Source organism: Panulirus ornatus, chromosome 20 (genome assembly GCF_036320965.1).
Source record: "Panulirus ornatus isolate Po-2019 chromosome 20, ASM3632096v1, whole genome shotgun sequence".
NCBI lineage: Eukaryota > Metazoa > Arthropoda > Malacostraca > Decapoda > Palinuridae > Panulirus > Panulirus ornatus.
The window spans coordinates 71,499,729-71,518,024 of record NC_092243.1 but is presented as its reverse complement, the minus strand read 5'-3'; the positions used below and the strand labels follow the sequence as shown (position 1 = coordinate 71,518,024).

At 43.2% G+C, this 18,296-nt stretch overlaps 1 protein-coding gene across 1 annotated transcript in view; it reads left to right on the top strand.

Annotated features, from left to right (window-relative positions):
• The window catches only part of Mybbp1A (MYB binding protein 1a), a 181,373-nt gene that overhangs the window by 125,153 nt on the left and 37,924 nt on the right, over positions 1–18,296 (top strand). The window contains exon 16 of the mRNA XM_071675197.1: positions 2,453–2,690. Within this exon, the coding sequence (XP_071531298.1) occupies positions 2,453–2,690 (238 nt within the window). The remainder of the gene's footprint in view (positions 1–2,452; positions 2,691–18,296) is intronic.

Genomic DNA, 18,296 nt, shown 5'->3' with positions numbered 1-18,296 from the left:
TGGCTATCTCCCGCGTTAGCGAGGTAGCGCAAGGAAACAGACGAAAGAATGGCCCAACCCAACCACTTACTCATGTATATACATTCACGTCCACACACGCAAATATACATACCTATACATCTCAACATATACATATATATATATATACACACACACACACAGACAAATACATATATACACATGTACATAATTCATACTGTCTGCCTTTATTCATTCCCATCGCCACCCCGCCACACATGAAACAACAACCCCCTCCCCCCTCATGTGCGTGAGATAGCGCTAGGAAGACAACAAAGGCCCCATTCGTTCACACTCAGTCTCTAAACCACAGCTCCCTTTCCACATCCAGGCCCCACAGAACTTTCCATTGTTTACCCTAGACGCTTCACATGCCCTGGTTCAATCCACTGACAGCACGTCGACCCCGGTATACCACATCGATCCAATTCACTCTATTCCTTGCCCTCCTTTCACCCTCCTGCATGTTCAGGCCCCGATCACACAAAATCTTTTTCACTCCATCTTTCCACCTCCAATTTGGTCTCCCACTTCTCCTCGTTCCCTCCACCTCCGACACATATATCCTCTTGGTCAATCTTTCCTCACTCATTCCCTCCATGTGCCCAAACCATTTCAAAACACCCTCTTCTGCTCTCTCAACCACGCTCTTTTTATTTCCACACATCTCTCTTACCCTTACGTTACTTACTTGATCAAACCACCTCACACCACACATTATATATATATATATATATATATATATATATATATATATATATATATATATTCCCTGGGGATAGGGGAGAAAGAATACTTCCTACGTATTTCTTGCGTGTCGTAGAAGGCGACTAAAAGGGAAGGGAGCGGGGGGCTGGAAATCCTCCCCTCTCGTTTTTTTTTTTTTTTTTTTCCAAAAGAAGGAACAGAGGAGAGGTCCAGGTGAGGATATTCCCTCAAAGGCCCAGTCCTCTGTTCTTAACGCTACCTCGCTATCACGGGAAATAGCGAATAGTTTGAAAAAAAAAAAAATATATATATATAACTTTTTCTTTCTTTCAAACTATTCGCCATTTCCTGCGCTAGCGAGGTAGCGTTAAGAACAGAGAACTGGGCCTTTGAGGGAATGTCCTCACCTGGCCCCCTTCTCTGTTCCTTCTTTTGGAAAATTAAAAAAAAAATGAGAGGGGAGGATTTCCAGCCCCCCGCTCCCTCCCCTTTTAGTTGACTTCTACGACACGCAGGGAAAACGTGGGAAGTATTCATTCTCCCCTATCCCCAGGGATATATATATATATTTTTTTTTTTTTTTTTGCTTTGTCGCTGTCTCCTGCGTTTACGAGGTAGCGCAAGGAAACATACGAAAGAAATGGCGCAACCCACCCCCATACACATGTATATACATACGTCCACACACGCAAATATACATACCTACACAGCTTTCCATGGTTTACCCCAGATGCTTCACATGCCCTGATTCAATCCACTGACAGCACGTAAACCCCGGTATATATATATATATTCTTTTTTCTTTCAAACTATTCGCCATTTCCCGTGTTAGCGAGGTAGCGTTAAGAACAGAGGACTGGGCCTTTGAGGGAATATCCTCACCTGGCCCCCTTCTCTGTTACATCTTTTGGAAAGTTGAAAAAAAAAAAACGAGAGGGGAGGATTTCCAGCCCCCCGCTCCCTCCCCTTTTAGTCGCCTTCTACGACACGCAGGGAATACGTGGGAAGTATTCTTACTCCCCTATCCCCAGGGATAATATATATATATTATTTATATTTATTTTATTATACTTTGTCGCTGTCTCCCGCGTTTGCGAGGTAGCGCAAGGAAACAGACGAAAGAAATGGCCCCCCCCCCATACACATGTATATACATACGTCCACACACGCAAATATACATACCTACACAGCTTTCCATGGTTTACCCCAGACGCTTCACATGCCTTGATTCAATCCACTGACAGCACGTCAACCCCGGTATACCACATCGATCCAATTCACTCTATTCCTTGCCCTCCTTTCACCCTCCTGCATGTTCAAGCCCCGATCCCACAAAATCTTTTTCACTCCATCTTTCCACCTCCAATTTGGTCTCCCACTTCTCCTCGTTCCCTCCACCTCTGACACATATATCTACTTGGTCAATCTTTCCTCACTCAGTCTCTCCATGTGACCAAACCATTTCAAAACGCTCTCTTCTGCTCTCTCAACCACGCTCTTTTTATTACCACACATCTCTCTTACCCTTACATTACTTACTCGATCAAACCACCTCCTCACACCACATATTGTCCTCAGACATCTCATTTCCAGCACATCCACCCTCCTCATATACGTATATGACCACTGTTTTCTGTGTTACTAAATGTATGTATTGTATATACTGTATATGTATATATCTGTTATTTGAGTTTAGCATTCTTGATTGATTTGATTATCTTTTCAGCACAATCACAGTGAAGGCCCATGCATTCTCAGGGATTTGTTCTTTTGATCATGGTGGATTGTGGAGCATCGTAAAGCTCATGGTGAACTATTCATTTGACCCCAGAATTAAGGTTTATCGACGAACACAAGCTTTACAGTTTGTCCTGAAGTTGTACCAAAATCCAGCATTAGTGAGTCAAATGTACAAAGATGATACAACCAAGACTGAAGAGGAGCTTGCAGAGAAAATTATACATGTAAGTTCAGCCTAAAACTTTCTGTTGTTTCTATGTAACGACTATTTTCTTAAGAATGTCAGATATTTTTAGGTATTGTCACATATGTATTATATTTATTATACTTAATCACGATCTCCTGCATCAGTGAGGTAGCGCAAGGAAACAGATGAGGAATGGCCCAATCCACCCATGTACATTTGTACATACATAAACACCCATACATGCAAATATACATACATACATAAGTATACTTTTCAACATATACATAACATATACATACACAGATATATATACATATATACACATGTACATATTCATACATGCTGCCTTCATCCATTCCTGTTGCCACCCCGCCACACATGAAAGTAGCATCTCCCCCTCCCCCACCAGCAAGGTAGCACCAGGAAAAGACAAAATAGTCCACATTCGTTCACACTCATTCTTTAGCTGTCTTGTGTAATGCACTGAAACTACCGCTCCCCTTCCACATTAGTCCCCACAGACCTTTCCATGGTTTACCCCAGATGCTTCACATGCCCTGGTTCAATCCATTGACAGCACGTTGACCCTGGTATACCACATCGTTCCAATTCACTCTATTCCTTGCACGCCATTCACCCTCCTGTATGTTCAGGCCCCAGTCGCTCAAAATCTTTTTCACTCCATTCTTCCACCTCCAGTTTGGTCTCCCACTTCTTCTACCCTCCACCTCTGACACATATATCCTCTTTGTCAATCTTTTCTCACTCATGTGTATGCTAAATTATTTTGTGTTCAGCAGACAGACATTAATACAATACAGTTGATAGTATAAAGGTTTGAAAATGCCCATGACAGGTTCCTCCAGTCATCTGCACTAGCATGACCTGTCAGCTTACCATCCCACCTCATATTGCCTAACTTTCCCTGTTCAATAAGTGAGCTTGAAGATCAGCAGTTTTGTCAGTTGTCAACTCTTTCATTGTCTCTCTTTTTATCAGATACCTTTTATACATCTTAGATCTTCAAGATTATGAGTTATTCATATTAAATGCCTGAATGCTCGTTAAAGAGGTGTGCTCCAGGCTTTGATACTTTAAAATTTATGTGGCACATGCCTATTTCTAGTCAGCTTGCTTTCCTTGTTAGTGGAGAAGTGATTCACTGAGGTTTTTAAAGTGTTTTCATTGTTTTCGTTGGTTGTGCCTCCTCGTTAGTCAATGTATACTTTCATAATGCCTTATCTCCTGCAAACTTTTTTTTTCTCTTTGCCCTTGCTTTTAGCCCACTCAGGGAGATAAGCAAACACTGATATGAATACATGACCTCTTGAGATCGCATAATCCATTTCTGGTTATATGTTCAATGTGCAAACATTCCAGAAGGACTGCAGACTGCCAAGATGTATGCTTAATTTATCCAAGATTGATAGTTCACATAAGACTGAAATGCCCTTACTTTTATGATGTTTGAAGGCTGTTACCAATTACAGATGAAATCAGTTCTTCATGGGAGAGTAGGGTCATGGTTTGGTTGCATAGCAGTGTCGTTTCTGTCTTTTATGCTGTCTTTAGACTCCCAGCAGTGACCAAACACACTAATACTGAGGTTTTCTTAATCTTAGGAAACTACTTTCAATATTCCTTTGTTCTTCCAGCTCCTTTAAACATTTATCAGTATGATACATTTCTGTTGGGACCAGGAAACTAATTTCTACAACCATGGATGGCTGTCTGAGCCTCTGATGTAAGCATATTCATTATTCAAGATCATCTAAAGAGGTCCTTGGTATCCAATAGATACCATTGTTCCATGGTATCTTTGTTTAGATCTGAGTGTCCCTAATTTTGTGGCTTTGCAGAGTCACTGTCAGAAGAGGATGGTCTGGAATGAGGGTCATTTGTTGCTGAGGGTGGGTCCTTTAATTTGGTTTTTGTCGTTTTTTCTTCATGTGGGGTGCTCTTAGATGCTTATAAGCAGAACCTCTTAAACTTCCATTTATTTTCCTGCCTAACTGATTCCATCTTAAGAAAAAAGAAATCTTGATTCCAGTTAGAAGTATACCTAATACACAGACTCTAGCACCTGGTCATTGAATGAGGAAATATGATTTCTTTGTGTCACTTCACCTCCACACTATGATGTCATAGGCCTGGGTGGATTACTTTAGGGTTGATAATACTTCCAGTCTATTGAACTTAATCAAGGCAAGTGTAATAGGGTGCTGTTGTCCTTGATCAAGGCAGTGTGCATTCCTAGCACAAGTTGAATTCCAAATGCACTGCAGGTTTTTTTTCTGGCTACAGGTGGGAACCCAAAGGATGAGTCAGTGGAGCTGCTTGGAGGCCTTAGTAATCTGCTAGTGACCGTGGTGAGTGGTTGCGCATCTTTTTTAGGGAAATTTTGTGTCTGTAGTGCCCATTGCCATATTCATGTTACCCATACCTATTATATTTATCAGTTATCTTTCTATCAAGACTGTAAGGTCGTAGTTATTTTAATTTTTTATGGTTTTTCAGGTGTTCTGTTCTTTAGTTTTATCTGTAAAGCAGTACAGGATGTTCTTTAGATTATTTATTTCAGCTTACATGGTAAGTGGCCAAGAATGTTTCAGCCTAGAGAACTTATATTTGTTTGTGTTTTAGTATTCCACTTCACATTTCAAAATTTCAAATTTTTATTATGCTCATGTGTGTAATCTAGCTATAGTAGGCTGTTTTCTTAGAAGGGTATGAGGTGAATATTGCTCATGCTACATCGGGTACTTCATCACATGAGCACAGAAAAAATGCTTTTCTAGGGTGAAGAAAGGTAATACTGGTAAATAGATGTAATTTATTTTGATCCTTTTTTGCTCTGCAATTTGCAATAGGTTTTTTATTATTTTTGTGTATCTATATCTCAGAGATATACTACTTGGGAGTAAAATATTTGAATACAGAAAAATCTCTACAAGATTATTTCTGATTTATGATAAAATTTAATGATCAAAAGAAACTTTGCATTGCACCACACAATCATTCATGACCATAGATTGGAACTGTTGCCTTCAGATGATTAATAAAATATCCCCATCAAAGAGTACTTAAAATTTGCCAAAACCCAGGCTTTTATGCTTGTATTTCTAATTATTATTTATTATACTTTACCACCATCTCCTGCATTAGTGAGGTAGCACAAAGAAACAGTTGTGGAACGTTCCAACCCACCCACATACACATGTATATACGTGTATATACACACGCACATATGCATACATATATATTTCAATTTTTTTTTTTCTCCCGCGTTAGCAAGGTAGTGCAAGGAAACAGACGAAAGAATGGCCCAACCCCCCCACAGACACATGTATATACATACACGTCCACACACGCACATATACATACCTATACATCTCAACGTATACATATATATATACACACACAGACTTTTTTTTTTTTTTTGCTTTGACGCTGTTTCCCGTGTTTGTGAGGTAGCGCAAGAAAACAGACGAAAGAAATGGCCCAACCCACCCCCATACACATGTATATACATACGTCCACACACGCAAATATACATACCTACACAGCTTTCCATGGTTTACCCCAGACGCTTCACATGCCCTGATTCAATCCACTGACAGCACGTCAACCCCGGTATACCACATCGATCCAATTCACACTATTCCTTGCCCCCCTTTCACCCTCCTGCATGTTCAGGCCCCAATCACACAAAATCTTTTTCACTCCATCTTTCCACCTCCAATTTGGTCTCCCACTTCTCCTCGTTCCCTCCACCTCCGACACATATATCCTCTTGGTCAATCTTTTCTCACTCATTCTCTCCATGTGCCCAAACCATTTCAAAACACCCTCTTCTGCTCTCTCAACCACGCTCTTTTTATTTCCACACATCTCTCTTACCCTTACGTTACTTACTCGATCAAACCACCTCACACCACACATTGTCCTCAAACATCTCATTTCCAGCACATCCATCCTCCTGCGCACCACTCTATCCATAGCCCACGCCTCTCAACCATACAACATAGTTGGAACCACTATTCCTTCAAACATACCCATTTTTGCTTTCCGAGATAATGTTCTCGACTTCCACACATTCTTCAAGGCTCCCAGGATTTTCGCCCCCTCCCCCACCCCACCCTATGATCCACTTCCACTTCCATGGTTCCATCTGCTGCCAGATCCACTCCCAGACATCTAAAACACTTTACTTCCTCCAGTTTTGCTCCATTCAAACTTACCTCCCAATTGACTTGACCCTCAACCCTACTGTACCTAATAACCTTGCTCTTATTCACATTTACTCTTAACTTTCTTCTTTCACACACTTTACCAAACTCAGTCACCAGCTTCTGCAGTTTCTCACATGAATCAGCCACCAGTGCTGTATCATCAGCGAACAACAACTGACTCACTTCCCAAGTTCTCTCATCCCCAACAGACTTCATACTTGCCCCTCTTTCCAAAACTCTTGCATTTACCTCCCTAACAACCCCATCCATAAACACACTGACATATACATGTATATTACATAATTATTATTTTGCTTTGTCGGAAGACAGCGCTGTCTTCCGCATTTGCGAGGTAGCGCAAGGAAACAGATGAAAGAAATGGCCCAACCCACCCCCATACACATGTATATACATACATGTCCACACACGCAAATATACATACCCATACATCTCAATGTACACATGTATATACATACACAGACACATACATATATACACATGCACACAATTCACACTGTCTGCATTTATTCATTCCCATCGCCACCTCGCCACACATGGAATAACATCCCGCTCCCCCCTCATGTGTGCGAGGTAGTGCTAGGAAAAGACAACAAAGGCCCCATTCGTTCACACTCAGTCTCTAGCTGTCATGCAATATTGCCCGAAACCACAGCTCCCTTTCCACATCCAGGCCCCACAGAACTTTCCATGGTTTACCCCAGACGCTTCACATGCCCTGATTCAATCCATTGACAGCGCGTCGACCCCGGTATACCACATCGATCCACTTCACTCTATTCCTTGCCCGCCTTTCACCCTCGTGCATGTTCAGGCCCCGATCACTCAAAATCTTTTTCACTCCATCTTTCCACCTCCAATTTGGTCTCTCGCTTCTCCTCGTTCCCTCCACCTCCGACACATATATCCTCTTTGTCAATCTTTCCTCACTCATTCTCTCCATGTGCCCAAACCATTTCAAAACACCTTCTTCTGCTCTCTCAATCATGCTCTTTTTATTTCCACACATCTCTCTTACCCTTACATTACTCTTACTCGATCAAACCACCTCACACCACATATTGTCCTCACACACCTCATTTCCAACATATCCACCCTCCTGTGCACAACTCTATCCTTAGCCCACACCTCGCAACCATATAACATTGTTGGAACCACTATTCCTTCAAACATAGCCATTTTTGCTTTCCGAGATAATGCTCTCGACTTCCACACATTCTTCAATGCTCCCAGAATTTTCGCCCCCTCCCCCACCCTATGATTCACTTCCACTTCCATTGTTCCATCCACTGCCAAATCCACTCCCAGATATCCAAAACACTTCTTCCACCAGTTTTTCTTCATTCAAACTTACCTCCCAATTGACTTGTTCCTCAACCCTACTATACCTAATAACCTTGCTCTTATTCACATTTACTCTCAGCTTTCTTCTTTCACACACTTTACCAAACTCAGTCACCAGCTTCTGCAGTACCTCCCATGAATCAGCCACCAGCGCTGTATCATCAGCGAACAACAACTGACTCACCTCCCAAGCTCTCTCATCCACAACAGACTGCATACTTTCCAAAACTCTTGCATTCACCTCCCTAACAACCCCATCCATAAACAAATTAAACAACCATGGAGACATCACACACCCCTGCCACAAACCTACATTCACTGAGAACCAATCACTTTCCTCTCTTCCTACACGTACACATGCCTTACATCCTTGATAGAAACTTTCCACTGCTTCTAACAACTTGTCTCCCACACCATATATTCTTAATACCTTCCACAGAGCATCTCTATCAACTCTGTCATATGCCTTCTCCAGATCTGTGAATGCTGCATACAAATCCATTTGCTTTTCTAAGTATTTCTCACATACATTCTTCAAAGCAAACACCTGATCCACACATCCTCTACCACTTCTGAAACCACACTGCTCTTCCCCAATCTGATGTTCTGTACATGCCTTCACCCTCTCAATCAATACCCTACCATATAATTTCTCAGGAATACTCAACAAACTTATACCTCTGTAATTTGAGCACTCACTTTTATCCCCTTTGCCTTTGTACAATGGAACTATGCAAGCATTCCGCCAATCCTCAGGCACCTCACCATGAGTCATACATACATTAAATAACCTTACCAACCAGTCAACAATACAGTCACCCCCTTTTTTAATAAATTCCAATGCAATACTTTCCAAACCCTGTGACTTGCCGGCTTTCATCTTCCGCAAAGCTTTTACTACCTCTTCTCTGTTTACCAAATCATTTTCCCTAACCCTCTCACTTTATACACCACCTCGACCAAAAACCCTATATCTGCCACTCTATCATCAAACACATTCAACAAACCTTCAAAATACTCACTCCATCTCCTTCTCACATCACCACTACTTGTTATCATCTTTCCATTAGCCCCCTTCACTGAAGTTCCCACTTGTTCCCTTGTCTTGTGCACTTTATTTACCTCCTTCCAAAACATCTTTTTGTTCTCCCTAAAATTTAATGACACTCTCACCCCAACTCTCATTTGCCCTCTTTTTCACCTTTTGCACCTTTCTCTTGACCTCCTGCCCCTTTCTTTTATATATCTCCCACCCATTTGCATTATTTCCCTGCAAAAATCGTCCAAATGCCTCTCTTTTCTCTTTCACTAATAATCTTACTTCTTCATCCCACCACTCTACCATTTCTAATCTGCCCACCTCCCACGTTTCTCATGTCACAAGCATCTTTTGCACAAGCCATCACTGCTTCCCTAAATACATCCCATTCCTGCCCCACTCCCCTTATGTCTTCTGTTCTCACCTTTTTCCCATTTTGTACTCAGTCTCTCCTGGTACTTCCTCACACAAGTCTCCTTCCCAAGCTCACTTACTCTCACCACTCTCTTCACCCCAACATTCTCTTTTCTTTTCTGAAAACCTCTACAAATCTTCACCTTCACCTCCACAAGATAATGATCAGACATCCCTCCAGTTGCAGCACATTAACATCCAAAAGTCTCTTTCGCGTGCCTATCAATTAATACGTAATCCAATAACGCTCTCTGGCCATCTCTCCTACTTACATACATATACTTATATATATCTCTCTTTTTAAACCAGGTATTCCCAATTACCAGTCCTTTTTCAGCACATAAATCTACAAGCTCTTCACCATTTCCATTTACAACACTGAACACCCCATGTACACCAATTATTCCCTCAACTGCCACATTACTCACCTTTGCATTCAAATCAGTCTTGTGCATCAAAACTACTAACACACTCACTCAGGTGCTCCCAAAACACTTGCCTCATGATCTTTCTTCTCATGCCCAGGTGCATATGCACCAATAATCACCCATCTCTCTCCATCAACTTTCAGTTTTACCCAGTTTCAGTTTTAGAGTGTATTTTCTTACACTCTATCACATACTCCCACCACTCCTGTTTCAGGAGTGGTGCTACTCCTTCCCTTGCTCTTGTCCTCTCACTAACCCCTGACTTTACTCCCAAGACATTCCCAAACCACTCTTCCCCTTCACCCTTGAGCTTCGTTTCACTCAGAGCCAATACATCCAGGTTCCTTTCCACAAACATACTACCTATCTCTCCTTTTTTCTCATCTTGGTTACATCCACACACATTTAGGCACCCCAATCTGAGCCTTGGAGGAGGATGAGCACTCCCTGTGTGACTCCTTCTTCTGTTTCCCCTTTTAGAAAGTTAAAATACAAGGAGGGGAGGGTTTCTGGCCCCCCGCTCCCGTCCCCTTTAGTTGCCTTCTACGACACTTGAGGAATGCGTGGGAAGTATTCTTTCTCCCCTATGCAATGTATGCATGCAGATACATACACAAATATATACATGTACACACATGTACATATCCATACTTGCTCCCTTCATCCGTTCCTGTCACCTCCCCGCCACACACGAAATAGCATCCATCCTCCAATGAGGCAGTGCCAGGAACAGACAAAATAGGCCACATTTGTTCACACTCAGTCTCTAACTGTCATGTGTAATGCACCAAAACCATAGCTCCCTTTCCACATACAGGCCCCACAGACCTTTCCATGGTTTACCCCAGACGCTTCACATGCCTTGGTTCAATCCAGTGACAGCACATTGACCCTGTTATACCACCATCCTGTATGTTCAGGCCCCAATCGCCCAAAATCTTTTTCACTCCATCCTTCCACCTCCAATTTGGTCTCCTGCTTCTCCTTCACTCCACTTCTGACACATATATCCTCTTTGTCAATCTTTCCTTACTCATTCTCTCCATGTGTTTAAACCATTTCAACACACCTCTTCTGCTCTCTCAACCACGCTCTTTTTATTCCACACATCTCTCTTACCCTTACGTTACTTACTCGATCAAACACCTCACACCAAATATTGTCCTCAAACATCTCATTTCCAGCACATCCATCCTCCTGCGCACCACTCTATCCATAGCCCACGCCTCTCAACCATACAACATAGTTGGAACCACTATTCCTTCAAACATACCCATTTTGCTTTCCGAGATAATGTTCTCGACTTCCACACATTCTTCAAGGCTCCAGGATTTTCGCCCCCTCCCCCACCCCACCCTATGATCCACTTCCACTTCCATGGTTCCATCCGCTGCCAAATCCACTCCCAGACATCTAAAACACTTTACTTCCTCCAGTTTTGCTCCATTCAAACTTACCTCCCAATTGACTTGACCCTCAACCCTACTGTACCTAATAACCTTGCTCTTATTCACATTTACTCTTAACTTTCTTCTTTCACACACTTTACCAAACTCAGTCACCAGCTTCTGCAGTTTCTCACATGAATCAGCCACCAGTGCTGTATCATCAGCGAACAACAACTGACTCACTTCCCAAGTTCTCTCATCCCCAACAGACTTCATTACTTGCCCCTCTTTCCAAAACTCTTGCATTTACCTCCCTAACAACCCCATCCATAAACACACTGACATATACATGTATATTACATAATTATATTTTTGCATTGTCGGAAGAACAGCGCTGTCTTCGCATTGCGAGGTAGCGCAAGGAAACAGATGAAAGAAATGGCCCAACCCACCCCCATACACATGTATATACATACATGTCCACACACCAAATATACATACCCATACATCTCAATGTACACATGTATATACATACACAGACACATACATATATACACATGCACACAATTCACACTGTCTGCATTTATTCATTCCCATCGCCACCTCGCCACACATGGAATAACATCCCGCTCCCCCTCATTTGCGGAAGGTAGTGCTAGGAAAAGACAACAAAGGCCCCATTCGTTCACACTCAGTCTCTACTGTCATGCAATATTGCCCGAAACCACAGCTCCCTTTCCACATCCAGGCCCCACAGAACTTTCCATGGTTTACCCCAGACGCTTCACATGCCCTGATTCAATCCATTGACAGCGCGTCGACCCCGGTATAACCACATCGATCCAATTCACACTATTCCTTGCCCCCTTTCACCCTCCTGCATGTTCAGGCCCCAATCACTCAAAATCTTTTTCACTCCATCTTTCCACCTCCAATTTGGTCTCTCGCTTCTCCTCGTTCCCTCCACCTCCGACACATATATCCTCTTTGTCAATCTTTCCTCACTCATTCTCTCCATGTGCCCAAACCATTTCAAAACACCTTCTTCTGCTCTCTCAATCATGCTCTTTTTATTTCCACACATCTCTCTTACCCTTACATTACTCTTACTCGATCAAACCACCTCACACCACATATTGTCCTCACACCACTCATTCCAACATATCCACCCTCCTGTGCACAACTCTATCCTTAGCCCACACCTCGCAACCATATAACATTGTTGGAACCACTATTCCTTCAAACATAGCCATTTTTGCTTTCCGAGATAATGTTCTCGACTTCCACACATTCTTCAATGCTCCCAGAATTTTCGCCCCCTCCCCCACCCCACCCTATGATCCACTTCCACTTCCATGGTTCCATCCGCTGCCAAATCCACTCCCAGATATCCAAAACACTTCTTCCACCAGTTTTTTCTTCATTCAAACTTACCTCCCAATTGACTTGACCCTCAACCCTACTGTACCTAATAACCTTGCTCTTATTCACATTTACTCTCAGCTTTCTTCTTTCACACACTTTACCAAACTCAGTCACCAGCTTCTGCAGTACCTCCCATGAATCAGCCACCAGCGCTGTATCATCAGCGAACAACAACTGACTCACCTCCCAAGCTCTCTCATCCACAACAGACTGCATACTTTCCAAAACTCTTGCATTCACCTCCCTAACAACCCCATCCATAAACAAATTAAACAACCATGGAGACATCACACACCCCTGCCACAAACCTACATTCACTGAGAACCAATCACTTTCCTCTCTTCCTACACGTACACATGCCTTACATCCTTGATAGAAACTTTCCACTGCTTCTAACAACTTGTCTCCCACACCATATATTCTTAAAACCTTCCACAGACATCTCTATCAACTCTGTCCATAGCCTTCTCCAGATCTGTGAATGCTGCATACAAATCCATTTGCTTTTCTAAGTATTTCTCACATACATTCTTCAAAGCAAACACCTGATCCACACATCCTCTACCACTTCTGAAACCACACTGCTCTTCCCCAATCTGATGTTCTGTACATGCCTTCACCCTCTCAATCAATACCTACCATATAATTCCAGGAATACTCAACAAACTTATACCTCTGTAATTTGAGCACTCACTTTTATCCCCTTTGCCTTTGTACAATGGAACTATGCAAGCATTCCCGCCAATCCTCAGGCACCTCACCATGAGTCATACATACATTAAATAACCTTACAAAACCAGTCAACAATACATTCACCCCCCCTTTTTTAAATAAATTCCAATGCAATACTTTCCAAACCTGTGACTTGCGGCTTTCATCTTCCGCAAAGCTTTTACTACCTTCTTCTCTGTTTACCAAATCATTTTCCCTAACCCTCTCACTTTATACACCACCTCGACCAAAAACCCTATATCTGCCACTCTATCATCAAACACATTCAACAAACCTTCAAAATACTCACTCCATCTCCTTCTCACATCACCACTACTTGTTATCATCTTTCCATTAGCCCCCTTCACTGAAGTTCCCACTTGTTCCCTTGTCTTGTGCACTTTATTTACCTCCTTCCAAAACATCTTTTTGTTCTCCCTAAAATTTAATGACACTCTCACCCCAACTCTCATTTGCCCTCTTTTTCACCTTTTGCACCTTTCTCTTGACCTCCTGCCCCTTTCTATTTTGGGGGGGGGGGGGGGGGGGGGGGGGGGGGGGGGGGGGGGGGGGGGGGGGGGGGGGGGGGGGGGGGGGGGGGGGGGGGGGGGGGGGGGGGGGGGGGGGGGGGGGGGGGGGGGGGGGGGGGGGGGGGGGGGGGGGGGGGGGGGGGGGGCGGGCTAAAATGGGGGTTGATTTAGTTTTCAATGAAAAATTAGTAGCAAAATAAATGCCTCTCTTTTCTCTTTCATTCCCTAAATAATCTTAACTTCCTTTCATCCAACGCTAAAAAGGGAGTGGGGGGGGGGTTTTTATAAAATATATTAAAAAAAAAAAAAAAAAAAAAAAAAAAAAAAAAAAAAAAATTTTTAAAAAATCTGCCCACCTTCCCACGTTTCTCATTCACAAGCATCTTTGCACAAGCCATCACTGCTTCCCTAAATACATCCCATTCCTGCCCCACCTCCCCTTATGTCTTCTGTTCTCACCTTTTTCCCATTTTGTACTCAGTCTCTCCTGGTACTTCCTCTCACGAAGTCTCCTTCCCAAGCTCCACTTACTCTCACCACTCTCTTCACCCCAACATTCTCTTTTCTTTTCTGAAAACCTCTACAAATCTTCACCTTCACCTCCACAAGATAATGATCAGACATCCCTTCCAGTTGCAGCACATTAACATCCAAAAGTCTCTTTCGCGTGCCTATCAATTAATACGTAATCCAATAACGCTCTCTGGCCATCTCTCCTACTTACATACATATACTTATATATATCTCTCTTTTTAAACCAGGTATTCCCAATTACCAGTCCTTTTTCAGCACATAAATCTACAAGCTCTTCACCATTTCCATTTACAACACTGAACACCCCATGTACACCAATTATTCCCTCAACTGCCACATTACTCACCTTTGCATTCAAATCAGTCTTGTGCATCAAAACTACTAACCACTCACTCAGGTGCTCCCAAAACACTTGCCTCATGATCTTTCTTCTCATGCCCAGGTGCATATGCACCAATAATCACCCATCTCTCTCCATCAACTTTCAGTTTTACCCAGTTTCAGTTTTAGAGTGTATTTTCTTACACTCTAATCACATACTCCCACCACTCCCCATGTTTCAGGAGTGGTGCTACTCCTTCCCTTGCTCTTGTCCTCTCACTAACCCCTGACTTTACTCCCAAGACATTCCCAAACCACTCTTCCCCTTCACCCTTGAGCTTCGTTTCACTCAGAGCCAATACATCCAGGTTCCTTTCCACAAACATACTACCTATCTCGTCCCTTTTTTTTTTCTCCATCTTGGGTTCACCACGACACTTAGGCACCCCAATCTGAGCCTTGGAGGAGGATGAGCACTCCCTGTGTGACTCCTTCTTCTGTTTCCCCTTTTAGAAAGTTAAAATACAAGGAGGGGGAGGGTTTCTGGCCCCCCGCTCCCGTCCCCTTTAGTTGCCTTCTACGACACTTGAGGAATGCGTGGGAAGTATTCTTCTCCCCTATGCAATGTATGCATGCAGATACATACACAAATATATACATGTACACACATGTACATATCCATACTTGCTCCCTTCATCCGTTCCTGTCACCTCCCCGCCACACACGAAATAGCATCCATCCTCCAATGAGCAGTGCCAGGAACAGACAAAATAGGCCACATTTGTTCACACTCAGTCTCTAACTGTCATGTGTAAGCACCAAAACCATAGCTCCCTTTCCACATACAGGCCCCACAGACCTTTCCATGGTTTACCCAGACGCTTCACATGCCTTGGTTCAATCCAGTGACAGCACATGACCTGTTATACCACCATCCTGTATGTTCAGGCCCCAATCGCCCAAAATCTTTTTCACTCCATCCTTCCACCTCCAATTTGGTCTCCTGCTTCTCCTTCACTCCACTTCTGACACATATATCCTCTTTGTCAATCTTTCCTTACTCATTCTCTCCATGTGCCCAAACCATTTCAAAACACCCTCTTCTGCTCTCTCAACCACGCTCTTTTTATTTCCACACATCTCTCTTACCCTTACGTTACTTACTCGATCAAACCACCTCACACCACACATTGTCCTCAAACATCTCATTTCCAGCACATCCATCCTCCTGCGCACCACTCTATCCATAGCCCACGCCTCTCAACCATACAACATAGTTGGAACCACTATTCCTTCAAACATACCCATTTTTGCTTTCCGAGATAATGTTCTCGACTTCCACACATTCTTCAAGGCTCCCAGGATTTTCGCCCCCTCCCCCACCCCACCCTATGATCCACTTCCACTTCCATGGTTCCATCTGCTGCCAGATCCACTCCCAGACATCTAAAACACTTTACTTCCTCCAGTTTTGCTCCATTCAAACTTACCTCCCAATTGACTTGACCCTCAACCCTACTGTACCTAATAACCTTGCTCTTATTCACATTTACTCTTAACTTTCTTCTTTCACACACTTTACCAAACTCAGTCACCAGCTTCTGCAGTTTCTCACATGAATCAGCCACCAGTGCTGTATCATCAGCGAACAACAACTGACTCACTTCCCAAGTTCTCTCATCCCCAACAGACTTCATACTTGCCCCTCTTTCCAAAACTCTTGCATTTACCTCCCTAACAACCCCATCCATAAACACACTGACATATACATGTATATTACATAATTATTATTTTGCTTTGTCGGAAGACAGCGCTGTCTTCCGCATTTGCGAGGTAGCGCAAGGAAACAGATGAAAGAAATGGCCCAACCCACCCCCATACACATGTATATACATACATGTCCACACACGCAAATATACATACCCATACATCTCAATGTACACATGTATATACATACACAGACACATACATATATACACATGCACACAATTCACACTGTCTGCATTTATTCATTCCCATCGCCACCTCGCCACACATGGAATAACATCCCGCTCCCCCCTCATGTGTGCGAGGTAGTGCTAGGAAAAGACAACAAAGGCCCCATTCGTTCACACTCAGTCTCTAGCTGTCATGCAATATTGCCCGAAACCACAGCTCCCTTTCCACATCCAGGCCCCACAGAACTTTCCATGGTTTACCCCAGACGCTTCACATGCCCTGATTCAATCCATTGACAGCGCGTCGACCCCGGTATACCACATCGATCCACTTCACTCTATTCCTTGCCCGCCTTTCACCCTCGTGCATGTTCAGGCCCCGATCACTCAAAATCTTTTTCACTCCATCTTTCCACCTCCAATTTGGTCTCTCGCTTCTCCTCGTTCCCTCCACCTCCGACACATATATCCTCTTTGTCAATCTTTCCTCACTCATTCTCTCCATGTGCCCAAACCATTTCAAAACACCTTCTTCTGCTCTCTCAATCATGCTCTTTTTATTTCCACACATCTCTCTTACCCTTACATTACTCTTACTCGATCAAACCACCTCACACCACATATTGTCCTCACACACCTCATTTCCAACATATCCACCCTCCTGTGCACAACTCTATCCTTAGCCCACACCTCGCAACCATATAACATTGTTGGAACCACTATTCCTTCAAACATAGCCATTTTTGCTTTCCGAGATAATGCTCTCGACTTCCACACATTCTTCAATGCTCCCAGAATTTTCGCCCCCTCCCCCACCCTATGATTCACTTCCACTTCCATTGTTCCATCCACTGCCAAATCCACTCCCAGATATCCAAAACACTTCTTCCACCAGTTTTTCTTCATTCAAACTTACCTCCCAATTGACTTGTTCCTCAACCCTACTATACCTAATAACCTTGCTCTTATTCACATTTACTCTCAGCTTTCTTCTTTCACACACTTTACCAAACTCAGTCACCAGCTTCTGCAGTACCTCCCATGAATCAGCCACCAGCGCTGTATCATCAGCGAACAACAACTGACTCACCTCCCAAGCTCTCTCATCCACAACAGACTGCATACTTTCCAAAACTCTTGCATTCACCTCCCTAACAACCCCATCCATAAACAAATTAAACAACCATGGAGACATCACACACCCCTGCCACAAACCTACATTCACTGAGAACCAATCACTTTCCTCTCTTCCTACACGTACACATGCCTTACATCCTTGATAGAAACTTTCCACTGCTTCTAACAACTTGTCTCCCACACCA